Genomic DNA, 15,157 nt, shown 5'->3' on the forward strand with positions numbered 1-15,157 from the left:
CCCGGAGAAGACCCACGCAGGCACGGGGAGAACATGCAAACTCCACCCAGGAAGGTCCGAGCCTGGACTCGAACCGGAGACCTCAGAACTGGGAAGCGGACGTGCTAACCACTCGACTACCGTGCCGCCCGATATTTATTACTACAGTTAAAAAAAATATATATATCCAGGTATAAAAATAGATATTTGCATGCATCTTTCTAAAGTGTGTACTACTACATATGAGTTATTTTCACATTGGTATCTGCATCAATGGAAAACCTATCATAAAAGAAAATACAGCATTTCAAACTTCTTCTTTGTCTTCTGCTCTCCTGTAGAGTACATTTTGAGGAATACAATCCTCTGCTAACAAAATAGACTCTTAATTTATCATTTACATCACAGAAATAAAATTCCATTGACCAAAGCACAGAAAGCAAAAAATACAGATTTGTGACCAGTCAGTACTTTCCATTATTGCTGACTTTGCGTGTTCACTCTTTCTTGCGCAAGTGGACGTAAATGATGCCGCTGCACAACAGGAGAGGCACACACACCCAGGCTAGGATGAAGCAGTAGCCAAAGTGTCCTGAAGTCACTTCTCTGTTGTCCTGGAGGATTTCTTTGTTGTGTAATGTGTAGATGAGTACTGCAGACAAAGCTGTCAGGCCTGAAAAAAGATATCGATATGAGTAAAGTATATTTTTACTCCTGTTGAGCAGTTTGGTCAGTAGCTGCTGTTTTCAACCAAATACTAATCAACTGTCCACTTTGTGGAAGTGAAAAATGCCAGCATTCTTGATTTGTACAAGAAATACACAATCTCTCCACGTTTACCTGCAAACACTTGACACAGCCCAGTGAAGTAAAAGAGTCCACCCTTGGACATGGTGAAAAGTTGACCGAGGAAGACCAGAAAGGAAACCGAGGAGAAGACCACCGAGAGGACCATCAAGACCTGAACTGCGTGAAGCCACTCTAAGAGACCCAAAGAGATTTTTTGTTTTTGTTTTGTGTAAACCATTTATTTATTTATTTTTAATGAACAAGGTCAACAAAATATTGTTACCAGTTTCTTTGGAAGACGCGCACAACCAAGTTCCTGAGATGTTGTCGTATCGACAATTGTACCACAGATCTGAGTTCTCCATCTCATCCCACACCCACCAGGACTTAAAAAAAAAAAAAAAAAAAGATTGGATGGGTTTTACAAAACTTGGTTCATCAACACTCATTGACATTGTGGCATTGTGACATTGACCTTCTCCATGGTAGCGATGAACAGCATGGCCAGGGTGACGAGATGCAGCAAAGTCACAAACATGAGAAGGAGGGCCATTTTGTTTTTGTCTGCAAACAGCATAGTATCAATGACAACAAGCAGAGAAATGCATTCGGCATGCACAAGTGTGACCAAGTTAGCGGGTCTGTTGGTTCTGCAGTAAATAGCAGTTTAGGGACATTCCTGTTTTGCAAAAAACATTAACTGGAAAGTGTGAAGAAATGAACATAGTGAGTGGTTGTACAGATCTACGCAGGAAATAGTGCAATATAATCACTCATTGCTGTAACTTCAATGTGGGTGGAGTGTGAGTTGGCCAACCTGTGGCAGGGCCATAGAACTCTACGCGAGGCCAAAATATTTACCCAGTTCACCCTCCACCCCTCTGAGTGGACTTATATTTGGGTTTGATTAAACCTGGACATAGATGTCTTTGGTTTTCTTTGCACAAAACAAAATAAAAAGTAGGAGAAAATATAAAGAGAAAAAAGAATTTCTGACTGGATGAAATTGTTTGTGCAGATTTTTATCGTAGGAGAGGCCACTCTGAGTGGGTGGTGGGTGAAATTATGTCATTACACTAATTTCATCCATCAAAGGAACAGGAATGGAAGGTGATAATATGGCTGAAACGGACAGAAAAATAGTAATGGGATGAAAAAGTTCACTGTAAGAAATAAACATGCAGGAAAACTAAATGATTATTAAACGTTAATTTAATGGGGAATACAATTTGGGATTTTAATGACATAGATTAAAGTAACAAAAGTAGTGCCCCTTGATTCAATAAATCAATCAATCAATGTGGCAAGTTGTACAAACAACATTCCATAAAAGATTTTAAAAACAAAACCATGCGTTCTTACCCTGATTATTGCTCTTGCTCTAAATCAGACCGCTAGAGCAGCTTCTCTGTTGTGATCTTGTGTCTAGTAGGTGGTCCTCTAATTTCTGGGCTTGCCACGCCCATTTTCTTTTCCCACTCACTCCATCCAAATTTTCCAAGGCAAACGCCCATTTCCTCTGCGCACAACAGAGCTCCCTTTTTCTCCGCCTCGGTCTACACCACAGGACAACGCAACCTCCCTCTAAAAAAAGACTCTTGCTCAACACACCCGTTGGCAGCATGTAGAAATGACACAAAAACACAAGAGTCAATTTAGAATAGTGTCCAGTGGGTATCATGCTCAATCTACTGTATACAGTACATTCTGCTACAACTGGTTGATAAATAATTTACCTCATGTTGTGTACCCACATTTTCCCATGCCCATGACCCACAATCAAAGGTAATCTTTTTTTTTTTCCATCAATGTAAATATTTATATTGCAAAGTACATTCAAGGGGGAGGTTACAGTGTTAAATTACCGTAATTCACTTCATTTAGTGTGCAACTATGAACGTGTGTAGTTGTAACCACAGAATGCTAATTCTGCATTGATTCTGAATCATCTGAGTTACCTGAGGTTTCTTGGCTGTACTTCTGCCCAGCTTTTGGCAAATGAGGGATGGGTATTTGTTTTGTTTTCCAGAAGTAGATATCACAAAATAGTCAGCAAAGCTCCTGAAACCCAAGCTAAAGCCTAATTTCTGCCTCCACGTTTGCTCTCACGTTGATGATCATGAATTTTAAGTGCCGCGTCGCTCGTGGCTGGCTGCGGTGCACACGTCGCCAATCCTTGAACGCCGTAGATGGCGGGGCGTAGCTCGCTTCTGATTGGTCCGTTCGATGGCGTTTTTTCTTTTTTTTCTCTCTCTCTCTCTCCCCGCCCCCCGCCCAATTAGTTTCCGTGAAGGCTAATGGCGGCGCAAATCGACTTCCTGCTCGGAGACCACGGTTGTGCATGTGGATATGTGCCTGGGACGAGAGGCGGAAAACAACAATAACTTAAAAAAACAAAACAAAACTGTGTTCGCTAAGCGCATGGCTGTTGTGTTTTGGCGAGTTTACGGCCGACACCGGTGCAAATTGGCAATAATTAATTGCCACGGTGATGAACTTACTCTCCCCCCGGCTTTGTTTCGTGTTTCTGAATTAAATTGAACTTCCTGAATCCGTCATAAAATGCACAGGAATCGCCACTCTGTGGCGTCCCAGCCATAGCGACAGCGGGACTTGGTGTGAAACTCCAGCAGACACAGATGTGTACAAGTCGGAAGGCAAACGCACGAGCGGAGCTCCGACGTGACGCCTCCACGCGAGCCTCTCGCAGAAGCATACTGAGGCCTTAAGTCAGTGTGCGGCTGTCGGAGTGTGTCGGCGATCAGCATGTGCCTGAGAAGGCACGGCAAATCAATGACATCTCGCCGGTCCCACATTATGTCTGATAGGTTGTTCTTCCTCTGTTGCGGTGGTTTCTTAAAAAAATAAAACAAAACCAAAAAAATCCCTGCCAACTCCCCCTTTAATTTTAGAGCACTTTATTATTAATAAACTGGGGAGCAACATAAGTACATAAAATAATTAAAATAATATCTAACACTATATTTTTACATTATATAATTGACTTAAATAAGTTGAATAAAATCCAAATGCAATCAATAAAATATATCAAATAATTACAAATATTGAAATACTGTATACTCAGCTCAACCGTATGCTGTATGCTGAACACGCTGTGGTCACAGTGGTCACATGATGTAGGACATTTAGGAGGGACGAACCATGCACAGCATATGTTTAAACTGTACTCCAGTATCTACCACATAGCAGCAGGGTCACTTGAGGTACAGCAGCTCATAAAACTCATGAAACATTATGTCCAAATCAACCCATAAGCTTGTGTCTAATGACTACAAAATGAAAAGGAAAATGATACAACAGTCAAACTACAGACACAGCAATGCACACTCACCTGATTGAAACGACATAGGTCCCTTTCAGCAGCGACGTAACCTGATCATATCTGTATAGTACAATAGTAAAGTCATAATTAGTACAAATATTTGTGTGAAAAACACTTTGAGGCCACAAATACAAAACAATCAAATAAAAAAAAAAATTTGAAAAAAAAAAGAGAAATCAACGGTAATAAGCAGCCCCACTGTGCAGTATTTCCAAAACTTATATCATCGAACACAACACAAAAAAGTAAGAATAAAGATCTTCAAATTACTCGCAAATGTACTTACTCGGTGTGGAAGCTGGGCCTATTTATTTGAACACAAAATTATTACCAGTAATCTGTTAGGTGGCTTAATTGTTCCTTGTACAAGCCATCTGCCATCTAAAATCATTTAATTATTCTGCCTGTCACTAGAACAGATGGGTGAAGATGTAATTTCCAAACACGGGAAAATTCACAATTTCCCACGGTACTCTATGATGAAATTAGTGCAGTTTAATGGAGCAAATATTATAATTTAGGTTATAAATGCAGGTGAGTCTCTGATAGTGTTTAGGCTGGCTGGCTGGCAAATTAGGCTGATGGCTCATCACTGGGTCAAAATTTAATTAGGTAGGCTACTACTGTAGGCGACAGTGGGGATCGAAAGTTTGGGCACCCCAAGTAGAAATGTGTATTATTGTGCATAAATAAGCTAAGGAAAGATGGAAAAATCTAAAAAATGCATCAAATTACAAATGAGACATTCTTCTAACATGTTTTTAAAAAGTTAGATTTTATTTCCATCATTACACTTTTAAAATAACAGAAAATAAAAAATAAATAAATAAATTTAAAAAATAAAATAATAATAATAATAATAATAATAATAATAATAATAATAATAATAATAATAATAATAATAATAATAATGGCGTTTCCAAAGGTTTGGGCACTCTGCAGAGTTTTTAGCATGTATTTCCCCTTTGGAAATCTGAGACCTGAAAATGTCAAATTTGTTCACAATCATTGCTTGGAAAAAAAAAAAAGGGTGATGTCAATCTCAAAGGCTTTAAACGCTCAGACTCATCTGACTTTGCCCTAACAATCAGTGAAGATTAAAGGGGGGGAAATGTCAGGAAAAGCCTACATGAACAACTGAACATTGAAACTGAAAATAATTGACTCTCACAAAGCAGGAGAAGGCTATAAGACGATAACAAAGAAGCATTTTCAGATGCCAATATCCTTTGTTCGGAATGTAATAAAGAAATGGCAGTCATCAGGAACGATGGAAGTTAATGCAAGAACTGGAAGGCCAAAAAAATATCAGACAGAAAAACTCACAGGATTGTGAGAAGAGCAAGTCAAAACATGCTTGACTACACGATCCTTCCAGAAATATCTGGCAGACAGAGGAGTTGTGCTACACAACTGTATTCCACTATAAAGAGATACTTGTACAAATATGGTCTTCATGGAAGAGTAATCAGAAGATACTACCTCACCACAAAAATCAGTGTTTTAATTCGCAGATGAACATACAGACAAACCTGAAGCATTTTGGAAACAAGATCTATGTGGACCAATAAGGTTAAAATACAACTTTTTATTCCCTTGGCTTTTTTATGCAAAATAGGTGGTGCCCAAACTTTCAATTCCCCATGTATACACTTTAATAAAGCATTTTATTTCATTTATATTTATTTATTTATTTATTTATTTATTTATTACAATGCGAATGTGTTGTGTTGGCGACCCTAAAACTGGCGTTGTGCCCCTTTCATCCTACAAATTCATTCATTGGACCTTCTTCCCTTCCTTAACTAAATCAGTTCATAAAGTCCCACTTTTGGCCCACCTTGTATATCCCGTTTTGATTTATTTTATTTTTGCCATGCTACGCCGTACTCATTTTGTTGTTGTTTTTAACAAAACAAACAAACAAACAAACAAACAAACAAACAAACAAACAAACAAACAAAGTGTTCTATGACAAAAGGGGTACCCCTCCGGCAAGTTCATAATGGTACGCTCCGTTGCCAAGGTGCTCGTGGAAGCCAGTTGACTTCGCTTCACGTTAGCACGCGTGTCGTCAACCGTTTGCGCTTCTAAGTTGTCGCTGAAGGGTGAGTAAAACGTTTCACATCAGCGAGCAAAACACGGCTCCCAAGTGTTGTGTTTATTTTACAAGTGTTCTGTTACCACGGCGGTCGCCAGCCCGACTCCAGAGAGGAGAGTCTGACTACTGTGACTAGCGTTAGCTGGGTTAGCTTTAGCTCAGCATTCAAACTTTGGAACTCACTTTACAGTCTTGCTAGCACTTAACCAGACACCGAATGCGTGTACAGTACTACATTAAACCAAACTTACGTTTTAAAATATGATTTTAGGATATGAAGCTCTTGGCTGAGCTTCCGTGGGCAAAAGGAATGCAGTGGTGTTAGTTTGCTGGGAAGAAAAAAAAAAAACCCAAATTGTTCCTCCTCGTCAGACATTCTGAAAATTTAAGTAAATCAAGCTATTTAAACCCATATTAGTTGCAAAAATTGCATAATAATAAATGAGGACTTTCAATACATGTTGCCTTTATCACATCATTTGGGTATTAATCCTACTTCAGCATTTCAGTCGATCTGTCAGGACTAATCTCAATCTTTTTAAGCATTGCATTGGATCAAGTCCTCTTTAACAAGGATCACAGATTTTTGGACTGCATAGTCCTACATTAATGTTTCATATACTCTAGTCTGCAGCAACGATGGGACAGAAGAGGAATTTTGAAAAGAACTTTGGAACATGACACTATAACTTGCAAGGAAACATCGCCATCTTGTTCCCCGACCCGCACTCCCTCCTACCACAGAAGCCACGCTCCATCCCTGTCAGATGCTGCTCCATACAACTTAATGTATCACCATGGACCACAAAGAGGTAAACATTTCAACTGTGCCTGCCTTTCACAGCCTGCTCTGGTTTGTTTCTGTCCTTATGACATGCACTCTGTTGTAATGCCCATAACTGATTCAGCTTTTGTGACACTCATTGCATCTGCTTACGATTGTTAAGAATATCACCACCCGCTAGGACCTTATGGTTAACTCCTGTATTCTTGGTCACTACTATAGTTATCTTTTGGCTGCTCTTGAAAATATTATTTTGTCATTTGGTTCCTTCCTCCGGTAATATAGAATCATTTGTGTAGTGTTTAAGTACAACAAGCCCCTGAGATCTGATACACAGCTTGTGACAATATGCTACATGTCACTGGCCATTCCTGGGACCTCATGAGGGGCCAGCTCGAGTTACGCGGCCTGTGAAGTACAGTATTGAGTTCAACAACAGGTGTTTAGTGTTGGCACGCCATTCTGAAGTTGTAGTCATCACCTATGTACTCCCTGGAGCCAGCTCCCCACAAGACTGACAGCCTTGTTGTTGGACACTTTTTTTTTTTTTTTTCCCCCTCCAGGATGTACGTAATATACAGTACAGTAACCCCCCACTATTTGTGAAGATTAGGACCAAGCCCTAGCGTGAATAGCAAAAAGGCATCAGTAAATGACAAAGGCATCCTCCTAAAACTGTTTATAGCTGCTTAATAGGTTAAAATGTATACATACAACAAAACACTTGCATTTTAATTAGTGCTGTCAAACGTAAAGTGTTGATGAATTTATTAATCACAAAAAAAATTATCACAATCATGTATGAATTAATGCAGATTAATGACACTATTAATTTTGACAACAGATGATCCTTCAGCTGACAGTGGATGGTTACGTTAAAGGTAGCAGGTAGTATTTGAGCAATAAATACACTGTAACGACATGTGTTAAAGTAACGCATTTAATAAATGTTTATGTCTGACATTCAGAATATATGTTAATGTCAAAATATTGGGGTCATTTTCTTTTCCGTTTTAAATTACGCAATTAACTGTTTCGAAAAAGAGAAGGATCATGAGAGCGTGCAGTGGATCAAAAAATGTTGAAGACGTCCTCATAACATTAAATGTTGAAAGAATTCACACATAACAGGTACTGGTCAAATTTGGTGGGCAAAAAAATGTTGATAAACAAGCCTTTTTAATTAATTAATAAATTTTTAATTGTAAGGTGATTAATCTTATTGAAATATATATATATATATATATATATATATATATATATACATATATATACATATATATATATATATATATATACATATATATATATATATATATATATATATATATATATATATATATATATATATATATATATATATATATATATATATATATATATATATATATATATATATATATATATATATATATGTACATTACCCTTGAAAATGAATGGCTTTAAGGGTTATTTAATGTGTGGCTCAGTGGTAGAGTGGTTGTCTCCCAACCCCGTTGTGGGTTCAATCCATCCCATTGTGGCCACGTTGAAGTATCTTTAGCAAGATACTGACCCCCCAGTTGCTCCTGATACTGATTCATCATCAGTAGGCGAATGAGTAGTCAAATGTAAAGGTTCAGCCCTGTGTACAGTATGTCTCTGATTAACAACCCATAAAATAGCAATTGTCAAGCAATAACGAGACCTCTGTCAGTTGCATGCTTTTTGCTTGCTCGAGGTTTTTTTATTTTTTTTTTATTTTTTTTATAGCCATTTGGCAGAGGAAAAACAAGCAGACATTGCAAAAATACAAGTAACTTCTTCCACTAACAACTTGGGTTAAACTTAGCTCCTACCCAATATACAGAGGTTTTAGAATTCTGAGTCAACTTTATCACTAACCCCAGTTACTATTTTTCAATTACACAGAACTTTGGGTGGCATCATTTGCTGTCTTAGGGTGTAATCAAAAGTGCAAAGAAAATGCAATAAGCTGAGTTTGTCAGTGGTTAGCTGAAGATAAATTCCACAGAAAAAAAGGGTGAATTTGTAAATCGTGATTCACTATTTAAATCATGCACATACAAAACTAGACAATTCCAAGTTATTGCATTAGCTTTTATCCAGCATTATGTACTTTTTTTTTTTTAAAGTTAGGTGAAAGAATCCTGAAATCAGCTTTGTCCTTCGTCCTCAGGTACATACGGAGCTGGACCTGATATCTGCACGGCTCCAGAAGGATGGTTTGCCACCAGGGGCCAGTCCGGAGGAGCGCCAGCACCACCTTTGGCGGCGGCTCCTCGACACTGAAGCCGAGCTGCAGCTGTCTGCCCAGGAGCTGCGTACTTTGCGCTCCCAGCAGGCCAACGAGATGAAGGAGGTGAGACTCTTCTTACATTGTTACTGTTAGGTTCATTCTCAGTCTAGTTGTTCAGGCTTTGAAGTGCAAACCCAGTGGAAGAAGTAGATACTGGTATGAGAGATCAGACTCATCGCTGACTGGACCACAAGAGGGACAGTCCTCTGTTCCATTTCAGCAAGAGGGAGGACTGACACGCTTGTCCCAACAGTGATGAGTCTGATCTCCCCGACCAGTACCTACCTCTTCCTGTGGGTACATGTTTTGTTTATTTATTTGCTGCTACAGATTTACTAAATGATCTCAATTGGTAAGCTGTCTGCTTTTAGTGACTGCTTTTGATACTTTTGAAATTTGTCTTTTTGTTTGTGAGGTGGACAACTATGTTGCGCATATCCGTGGTCTGCTGCAGCAGCGTGAGTGCATAACTGCTGGCTATGAAAGAGACAATGAACAACTGCAACAAGAGCTCCATCATATCAGACAGCAACAAGGTGCGACCATTCATTTGGTGAACATGCACTATTTACAAAAAAATGTTAGGGATAGTCAGCTTCCAGGTGAATTGTCTGGATGGGCTTGAAAATACGCTTAAAACCTTCACAGTTTAACTACATTTGTCCTTGACTGAATTTTTGAATGCATGTGTCCAAATGTTTAGTGTTTCATTAATATTTGCAGAACTTGCTGTTCTCTAGCTATGAGCTGAATAAATATGCAACAAATTAATTACATATTTCATTCAAACATTTAGTGAGCAGTTTACAAAAAACTATACCCAAGAGTCTTAGTTCTCAGTCCCGTTCGACAAAACCTTCTAGAGATTCAGAGCAAAGAGCTGGCAGAGATGTTGGCACAGGAAGACCTTGGCGAGATAGGCTTGAGCAGCCCCAGTGAACAAGTGGCTTACCTACTGGTGGAGAGGGCAACACTCCTGGAGAGGCTCGAGGCTGCCGAGAGAAGGCTGGAAAGGCAGAGTTTGTCTAGCAACGTAAAGGATGTCCCAATACAGGTGAAGAACACACACTACTTACTAGTTTTGCTTATGGCCTTTATATTTAGTGAGTCTCTTACACACACGCACACACAGTTGTCAGGCACGAAGACATTATTGTTGTCATCAGCTTATTTTTATGGTGCATAATAGAAGTACCATTTAGAAGAAATCAGTTTTGAAGTAATGGAGCCTTGACAACCAAAGATAAGAACTCAACTCATGCAACCAGATGTCACCATTTCACTGTAATTCTCTTAAGGGTCTCATCAGATTGGAGCATTTTTGCATTAAATCTTAAAATGTCTGCGATGTGTGATTATGTATTTACCATCATTTCTATTCCTAAACTTTTTTTTTGTTTTTTGCATTTCAACATCTCTCAGCGATCACACACTCAATTTCAATTCACAATTACTTGTTAATCTCTGTAAGTGGGTAGAAGTGTATGTCAAGTTTATGGTTAAAGTAAACATCTTTGACCAATGAGTGGATGTGTAGCCACCACACAAATGTAGCAGTCTTCTGGGGCCTATTCTAGTCTTGAGTAAAAAAAGACATTTAAATATAGTCACACCTTTTGCTTGGAACAAATTTCAAAAAAAATTTTTTTTATTTATTTTTTATTTTTTATTAATCTTCATACCAGGGGTGTTAAAAAAAAATCGATTCGGCAATATATCGCGATATTGCAATTCTTGAATCGATTCAATAGGCGGCTGAATCGATTTTTAAACTTCCATTTTTAATGGAAAAATATTCAACAAAACGTCTTACTTTGGGTTAGGGTTCACACCTTAAGCATGGAAGAATATTATATTAATGAACATTAAGCCTTAATATTTTATTTCAATGCTGTTCTAACATGAAACAGATTACCATCTGTATAAGACTGAAGTTTCAGATAAATAAATAATACATTGTCATCCAAATCTTATACTGTACAAGTTTACCGATTAGTTTTTTCTAAATTTGAATTTAAAATATTGCAACAATCGACATAAATTTGTATCGGGATTAATCGGTATCGAATCGAATCTTGACCTGTGAATCGTGATACGAATCGAATCGTTAGGTACTAGGCAATTCACACCCCTACTTCATACAATATTCTGTTGTCTTGAGGCTCTCCAACATAATTTCTCAGCATTCGAACATAATTTGGATTCTTTAAGTGGGTATGTTGAGAATCAGGTTAAAGCACATGTTTTTGATCAATGTGGTCAGGCGCAGATACCTCGTGAATTTAGCGAACGTCTTCTGCTGGACAAAGAAACCAGTGTGGAACCTCCCTCGGGTTTCTTTTGTAATCTTTTAATTGTATTTATTGTTTGGCGTGCAGCTGTACATGTTGGTCTTTGGTCTTAGCAGGGTTCATCCCAGACTCCATGGAAGAAGCTGTTTGGGTTGCGCAGGTCTGCTCAGAACAAAAACAATATTACCCCTGTAGGTTCCCCCTCAAGACTAACTAACTCAACTAACATACGTATGATTTAAAACACCCATGTGACCAGTAGCTTCTGTGGCTTACTTCACTGTGGCATTGCTTGTTACTACTGGCACCTGCATGACCACAGTAATGGTTTTCTCACTAACACGTAATTGTGGGGTATTTTGTAAGTGATGGAAACTGATGGGCTGCAGGGGCACGTCTGAATCGCCAGCATGAGAACTGTTTGTTGTTGCACTTGTGCAGTTGAATTCTAACATGTTATGTGATGGCCTTCACTACTTTACAGGCGTGCAGTGAAGATGAACTCAACTCAATCTTCAAAATGCATGTCTCTGACAACAACACACACTTAATCTCCTCCCAAGCCTAATGTCTAATCCACCTGTTGTCAATGCCTGTCTCGTCCAACAACAGGCACACAGTGAGGAGCTGTGCTATGAGCAAAATGAACGCCGGCGGCTGGAGCGTGACTTGGAGGAGGCATCGAGCAGGCTGGAGATGGCTCATCAGGAAATCCGAAGGCTCAACAATGAGCTGGATGTGGCTAAAAGCAACAGCCTAGACCCCTGTGGTGTGTTGCAAATACTCAATCTATATTAATTGCAGGTCACCATGTGTGGTCGTGCGGATTGTACAGCCACTGAGCAAATTTACCTTTCTCCAGGCTGCTTCTATTTATAACTGTTTTGTGTCTATAGTCATCAGCAAGCAAAAGAAGTGTATTTGTACCTTACAAACTAAAATGTTTTAATCTCAGGGTCTGAGCTTCAGGAGACACTCCAAGAACTAGACATTCTGAAGAAAGAAGTGGACAAACTGAAACAGTGCGGTGAGATTGTAAACATTTTGTGACTGACGTTCAGCTACCGCGGCAAGATAAATATGTATTTATGCTAAAGTATTTGTCATTGATCTGGTGCTTAATTGTTTTATACTGTACAGTTTGTGTTCATGAAAGTTTAATATTTAATCTGAATGTTACTAGAAGGCGAACCATTTTTTTGGGGGGTTATTCTTTGATTTTGTAAATAATTAATATTATCAAAGTAATACTGTATGTCTACAGTCTAATATGTACTATTCAAGGTATGTCAGAAAAATTCCAGGAGTGGTATTACAAAAGTTATACTGGTATTCCCAATCCAAACTACAAACTTAGAGTAAAGCTGGTGCATCACCGCATCAAGAAGAGCCATATGAGAGCCATATGAGCCATATAGATATAGGGCATCTACAGTATTTAGGATTCCTCCTGAACGCCTCCCTGGTGAAGTGTTCTGAGCACGTCCCATGGGGAGCATGAGGCCCAGGGGGACAAGTTACAACCCAGGACATGCTTGTAAGACTATGTCTGTATCCCTCAACCCCACTCCAGATAAGTGGAATAAAATGGATGGATGATACCAGTCCTGGAACTAAATTTTTGGGCGGGGGGAACAAACATTGGTTCATTTGAATTACCCTTGCTATGTTCATAGTGATGTAATTTTTTTTCCAGATATGATGAAGCTGCAACGGGCCAAAGAGCAAAGTGACAGACTAGATGCTGACAACCGAAGTCTGAGGGAGATGGTGTGCTCTTTAGAGTCTGAGAAGAAAAGTCTTCTTGAGCAGGTTAGCATTATTTTATACTGTATTTTAAGTCCATTTAACCCATTAAGGCCTAAAGCGCCTGGCAAACTGACTTTGGAATCACCCCTGAAAACCTGGTTTTCCTGGAAATTCAACAATATTGTCAATACCAACTAAATAATTGATATATCAGCTCCTGAAGCAGACAGAAATTAAAAGAGTTTACACCTGTGGCATTCACACAAACGTAAGTTTATTATTATAAATCTTCAATATATATATATATATATATATATATATATATATATATATATATATATATATATATATATATATATATATATATATATATATATATATATATATATATATATATATATATATATATATATATATATATATATATATATATATATATATAAAATAATAATCAACAAACACCTGTGTTGCATTTGCGGGTATATTTATCTTCAACACTAGAGCGCAGTTGTAATAACCTCGGGGGATCGAAGGGTAATTATTCGTCGTCCATTCCGTTACAAAGCGTCAAAATTTTCAACATCCTCATTGTGTACAAACATATATCTTAACAATATGCCACTGTCGGCTAGTTACACTGGTTCGAAGTCCTCCTGCACCGTTGTCAATCCCCAGTTAAATTGAGATTATACAGCATCTTGTGATTGTGTTTGCCCAGCTGGAAGCAAGAGTCACAGACCAAGATGCTTTCCTGAAAGAGGATGTCAGGCAAAACAACAGTTGCATTGAACTGTACATGTCTGGTTTTTCAACTAAAGAATCTGATTCAACTCACAAACGGTAAAAAATGAACTCTTTAACAACAGTCTATCTGTCAATAGTATTATACTGACTCATCCTATCATCATTCTGTGTCAGCTGTCATGCAGTGATCGAGGACAGACTAGTTCAGGTGAGAGAGCTGGAGCGTCAACTCCAAAGACTACGCAAGGAGCAGGAGGAGCTGGAGGAAAGGAACGAGGAGCTGGAGGCTTTGCTTGGCGAGGCCCAGAATGCCAGCAAGGAGGAGAGGCTTCGACATGACGGAGAACTGGAGGGACTACATCGACGGGTAATAATGTCCTTTAAATCCTCCCTGCAAAATACTGTGTATTGTTATAATTATGGTTAATATTTTGATGGAATTAATGGAAGTCAGGTTTCCAGACATCAAGTAATGCAAGTCCTTTAGTCACTGTGAGGGAGTTTAGGTTGGAGTTTAGGGCCTTTTCCTTGCAGGGTCAGTAATAGATGTGAACTGATCATGCAGATCAAAAACCTCGAGGCAGAGCTGAAGAAGCAGGAAACTCAAGAAAAGCTGTTAAAGAATGGCGAAGAGGTCAAAACCACAGAGTCCTTCTTACAGATGGTAAGAAACACCAAATGTCTGTGTGATAACAGGTACAAAAGAGGTAGAATGAGTCCCATTGAGGCTTTTAAATATACTTTCCTTTCTGATTAGAACATAGTGCAAAAACATATGAAACCTTAACATTTAAAGCAAGACATGACTAAGGGCTTATTTTAATTGATCAGTTTCCAATTTCATTTTGAGTACCTGTAACAACTATCATTTTTATGCTGATATTTTACACTTGCATGCTTTGAGTGTATGTACAGTGTATTTGGTTGTTTTTCTGTACAGGACACTTCTGCAAAAATAAATAAATAAATAAAATAAAATAAAAATTTTTAAAAATATATAATTTACTGAAAAATTGTGGACAATGTAAAAAAAAAAAAAAATGTTACATAAAAATGAATCCTGGATCCAAGTCCAAAA

At 38.4% G+C, this 15,157-nt stretch overlaps 2 protein-coding genes across 4 annotated transcripts in view; one reads left to right on the forward strand and one right to left on the reverse strand.

The window, feature by feature from the left end:
* Positions 1-6,985, reverse strand: LOC144014580 (epithelial membrane protein 3-like). The gene is made up of 7 exons (XM_077514617.1): positions 6,952-6,985; positions 4,121-4,171; positions 2,131-2,365; positions 1,244-1,332; positions 1,052-1,154; positions 820-960; positions 1-652 (listed from the first exon to the last, which is right to left on the reverse strand). The coding sequence occupies exons 4-7, from the start codon at positions 1,319-1,321 to the stop codon at positions 477-479; spliced, it is 498 nt and encodes a 165-aa protein (XP_077370743.1). The 5' UTR covers positions 1,322-1,332; positions 2,131-2,365; positions 4,121-4,171; positions 6,952-6,985; the 3' UTR covers positions 1-476.
* The window catches only part of ccdc30 (coiled-coil domain containing 30), a 22,055-nt gene continuing 13,013 nt past the window's right edge, over positions 6,116-15,157 (forward strand). For 2 of the 3 annotated variants that reach the window (XM_077514607.1, XM_077514608.1), the window contains exons 1-12: positions 6,116-6,219; positions 6,840-7,024; positions 9,176-9,358; positions 9,711-9,831; positions 10,159-10,349; positions 11,703-11,777; positions 12,199-12,355; positions 12,542-12,613; positions 13,283-13,398; positions 14,054-14,175; positions 14,254-14,446; positions 14,645-14,743. In XM_077514607.1, the coding sequence (XP_077370733.1) occupies positions 7,010-7,024; positions 9,176-9,358; positions 9,711-9,831; positions 10,159-10,349; positions 11,703-11,777; positions 12,199-12,355; positions 12,542-12,613; positions 13,283-13,398; positions 14,054-14,175; positions 14,254-14,446; positions 14,645-14,743 (1,344 nt within the window). In that variant the 5' untranslated portion in view covers positions 6,116-6,219; positions 6,840-7,009. The remainder of the gene's footprint in view (positions 6,220-6,839; positions 7,025-9,175; positions 9,359-9,710; positions 9,832-10,158; positions 10,350-11,702; positions 11,778-12,198; positions 12,356-12,541; positions 12,614-13,282; positions 13,399-14,053; positions 14,176-14,253; positions 14,447-14,644; positions 14,744-15,157) is intronic. The other variant, XM_077514609.1, reaches the window with a different exon arrangement.

Source organism: Festucalex cinctus, chromosome 2 (genome assembly GCF_051991245.1).
Source record: "Festucalex cinctus isolate MCC-2025b chromosome 2, RoL_Fcin_1.0, whole genome shotgun sequence".
Classification (NCBI taxonomy): domain Eukaryota; kingdom Metazoa; phylum Chordata; class Actinopteri; order Syngnathiformes; family Syngnathidae; genus Festucalex; species Festucalex cinctus.

Coding starts and splice junctions, on each gene's coding strand:
- LOC144014580 (XM_077514617.1), bottom strand. CDS start 1,321: ATGGCCCTCCTTCTCATGTTTGTGACTTTGCTGCATCTCGTCACCCTG. Junction 1,155..1,243: donor TCATCGCTACCATGGAGAAG/GTCAATGTCACA, acceptor TTTTTTTTTAAG/TCCTGGTGGGTGTGGGATGA. Junction 961..1,051: donor CGCGTCTTCCAAAGAAACTG/GTAACAATATTT, acceptor TGGGTCTCTTAG/AGTGGCTTCACGCAGTTCAG.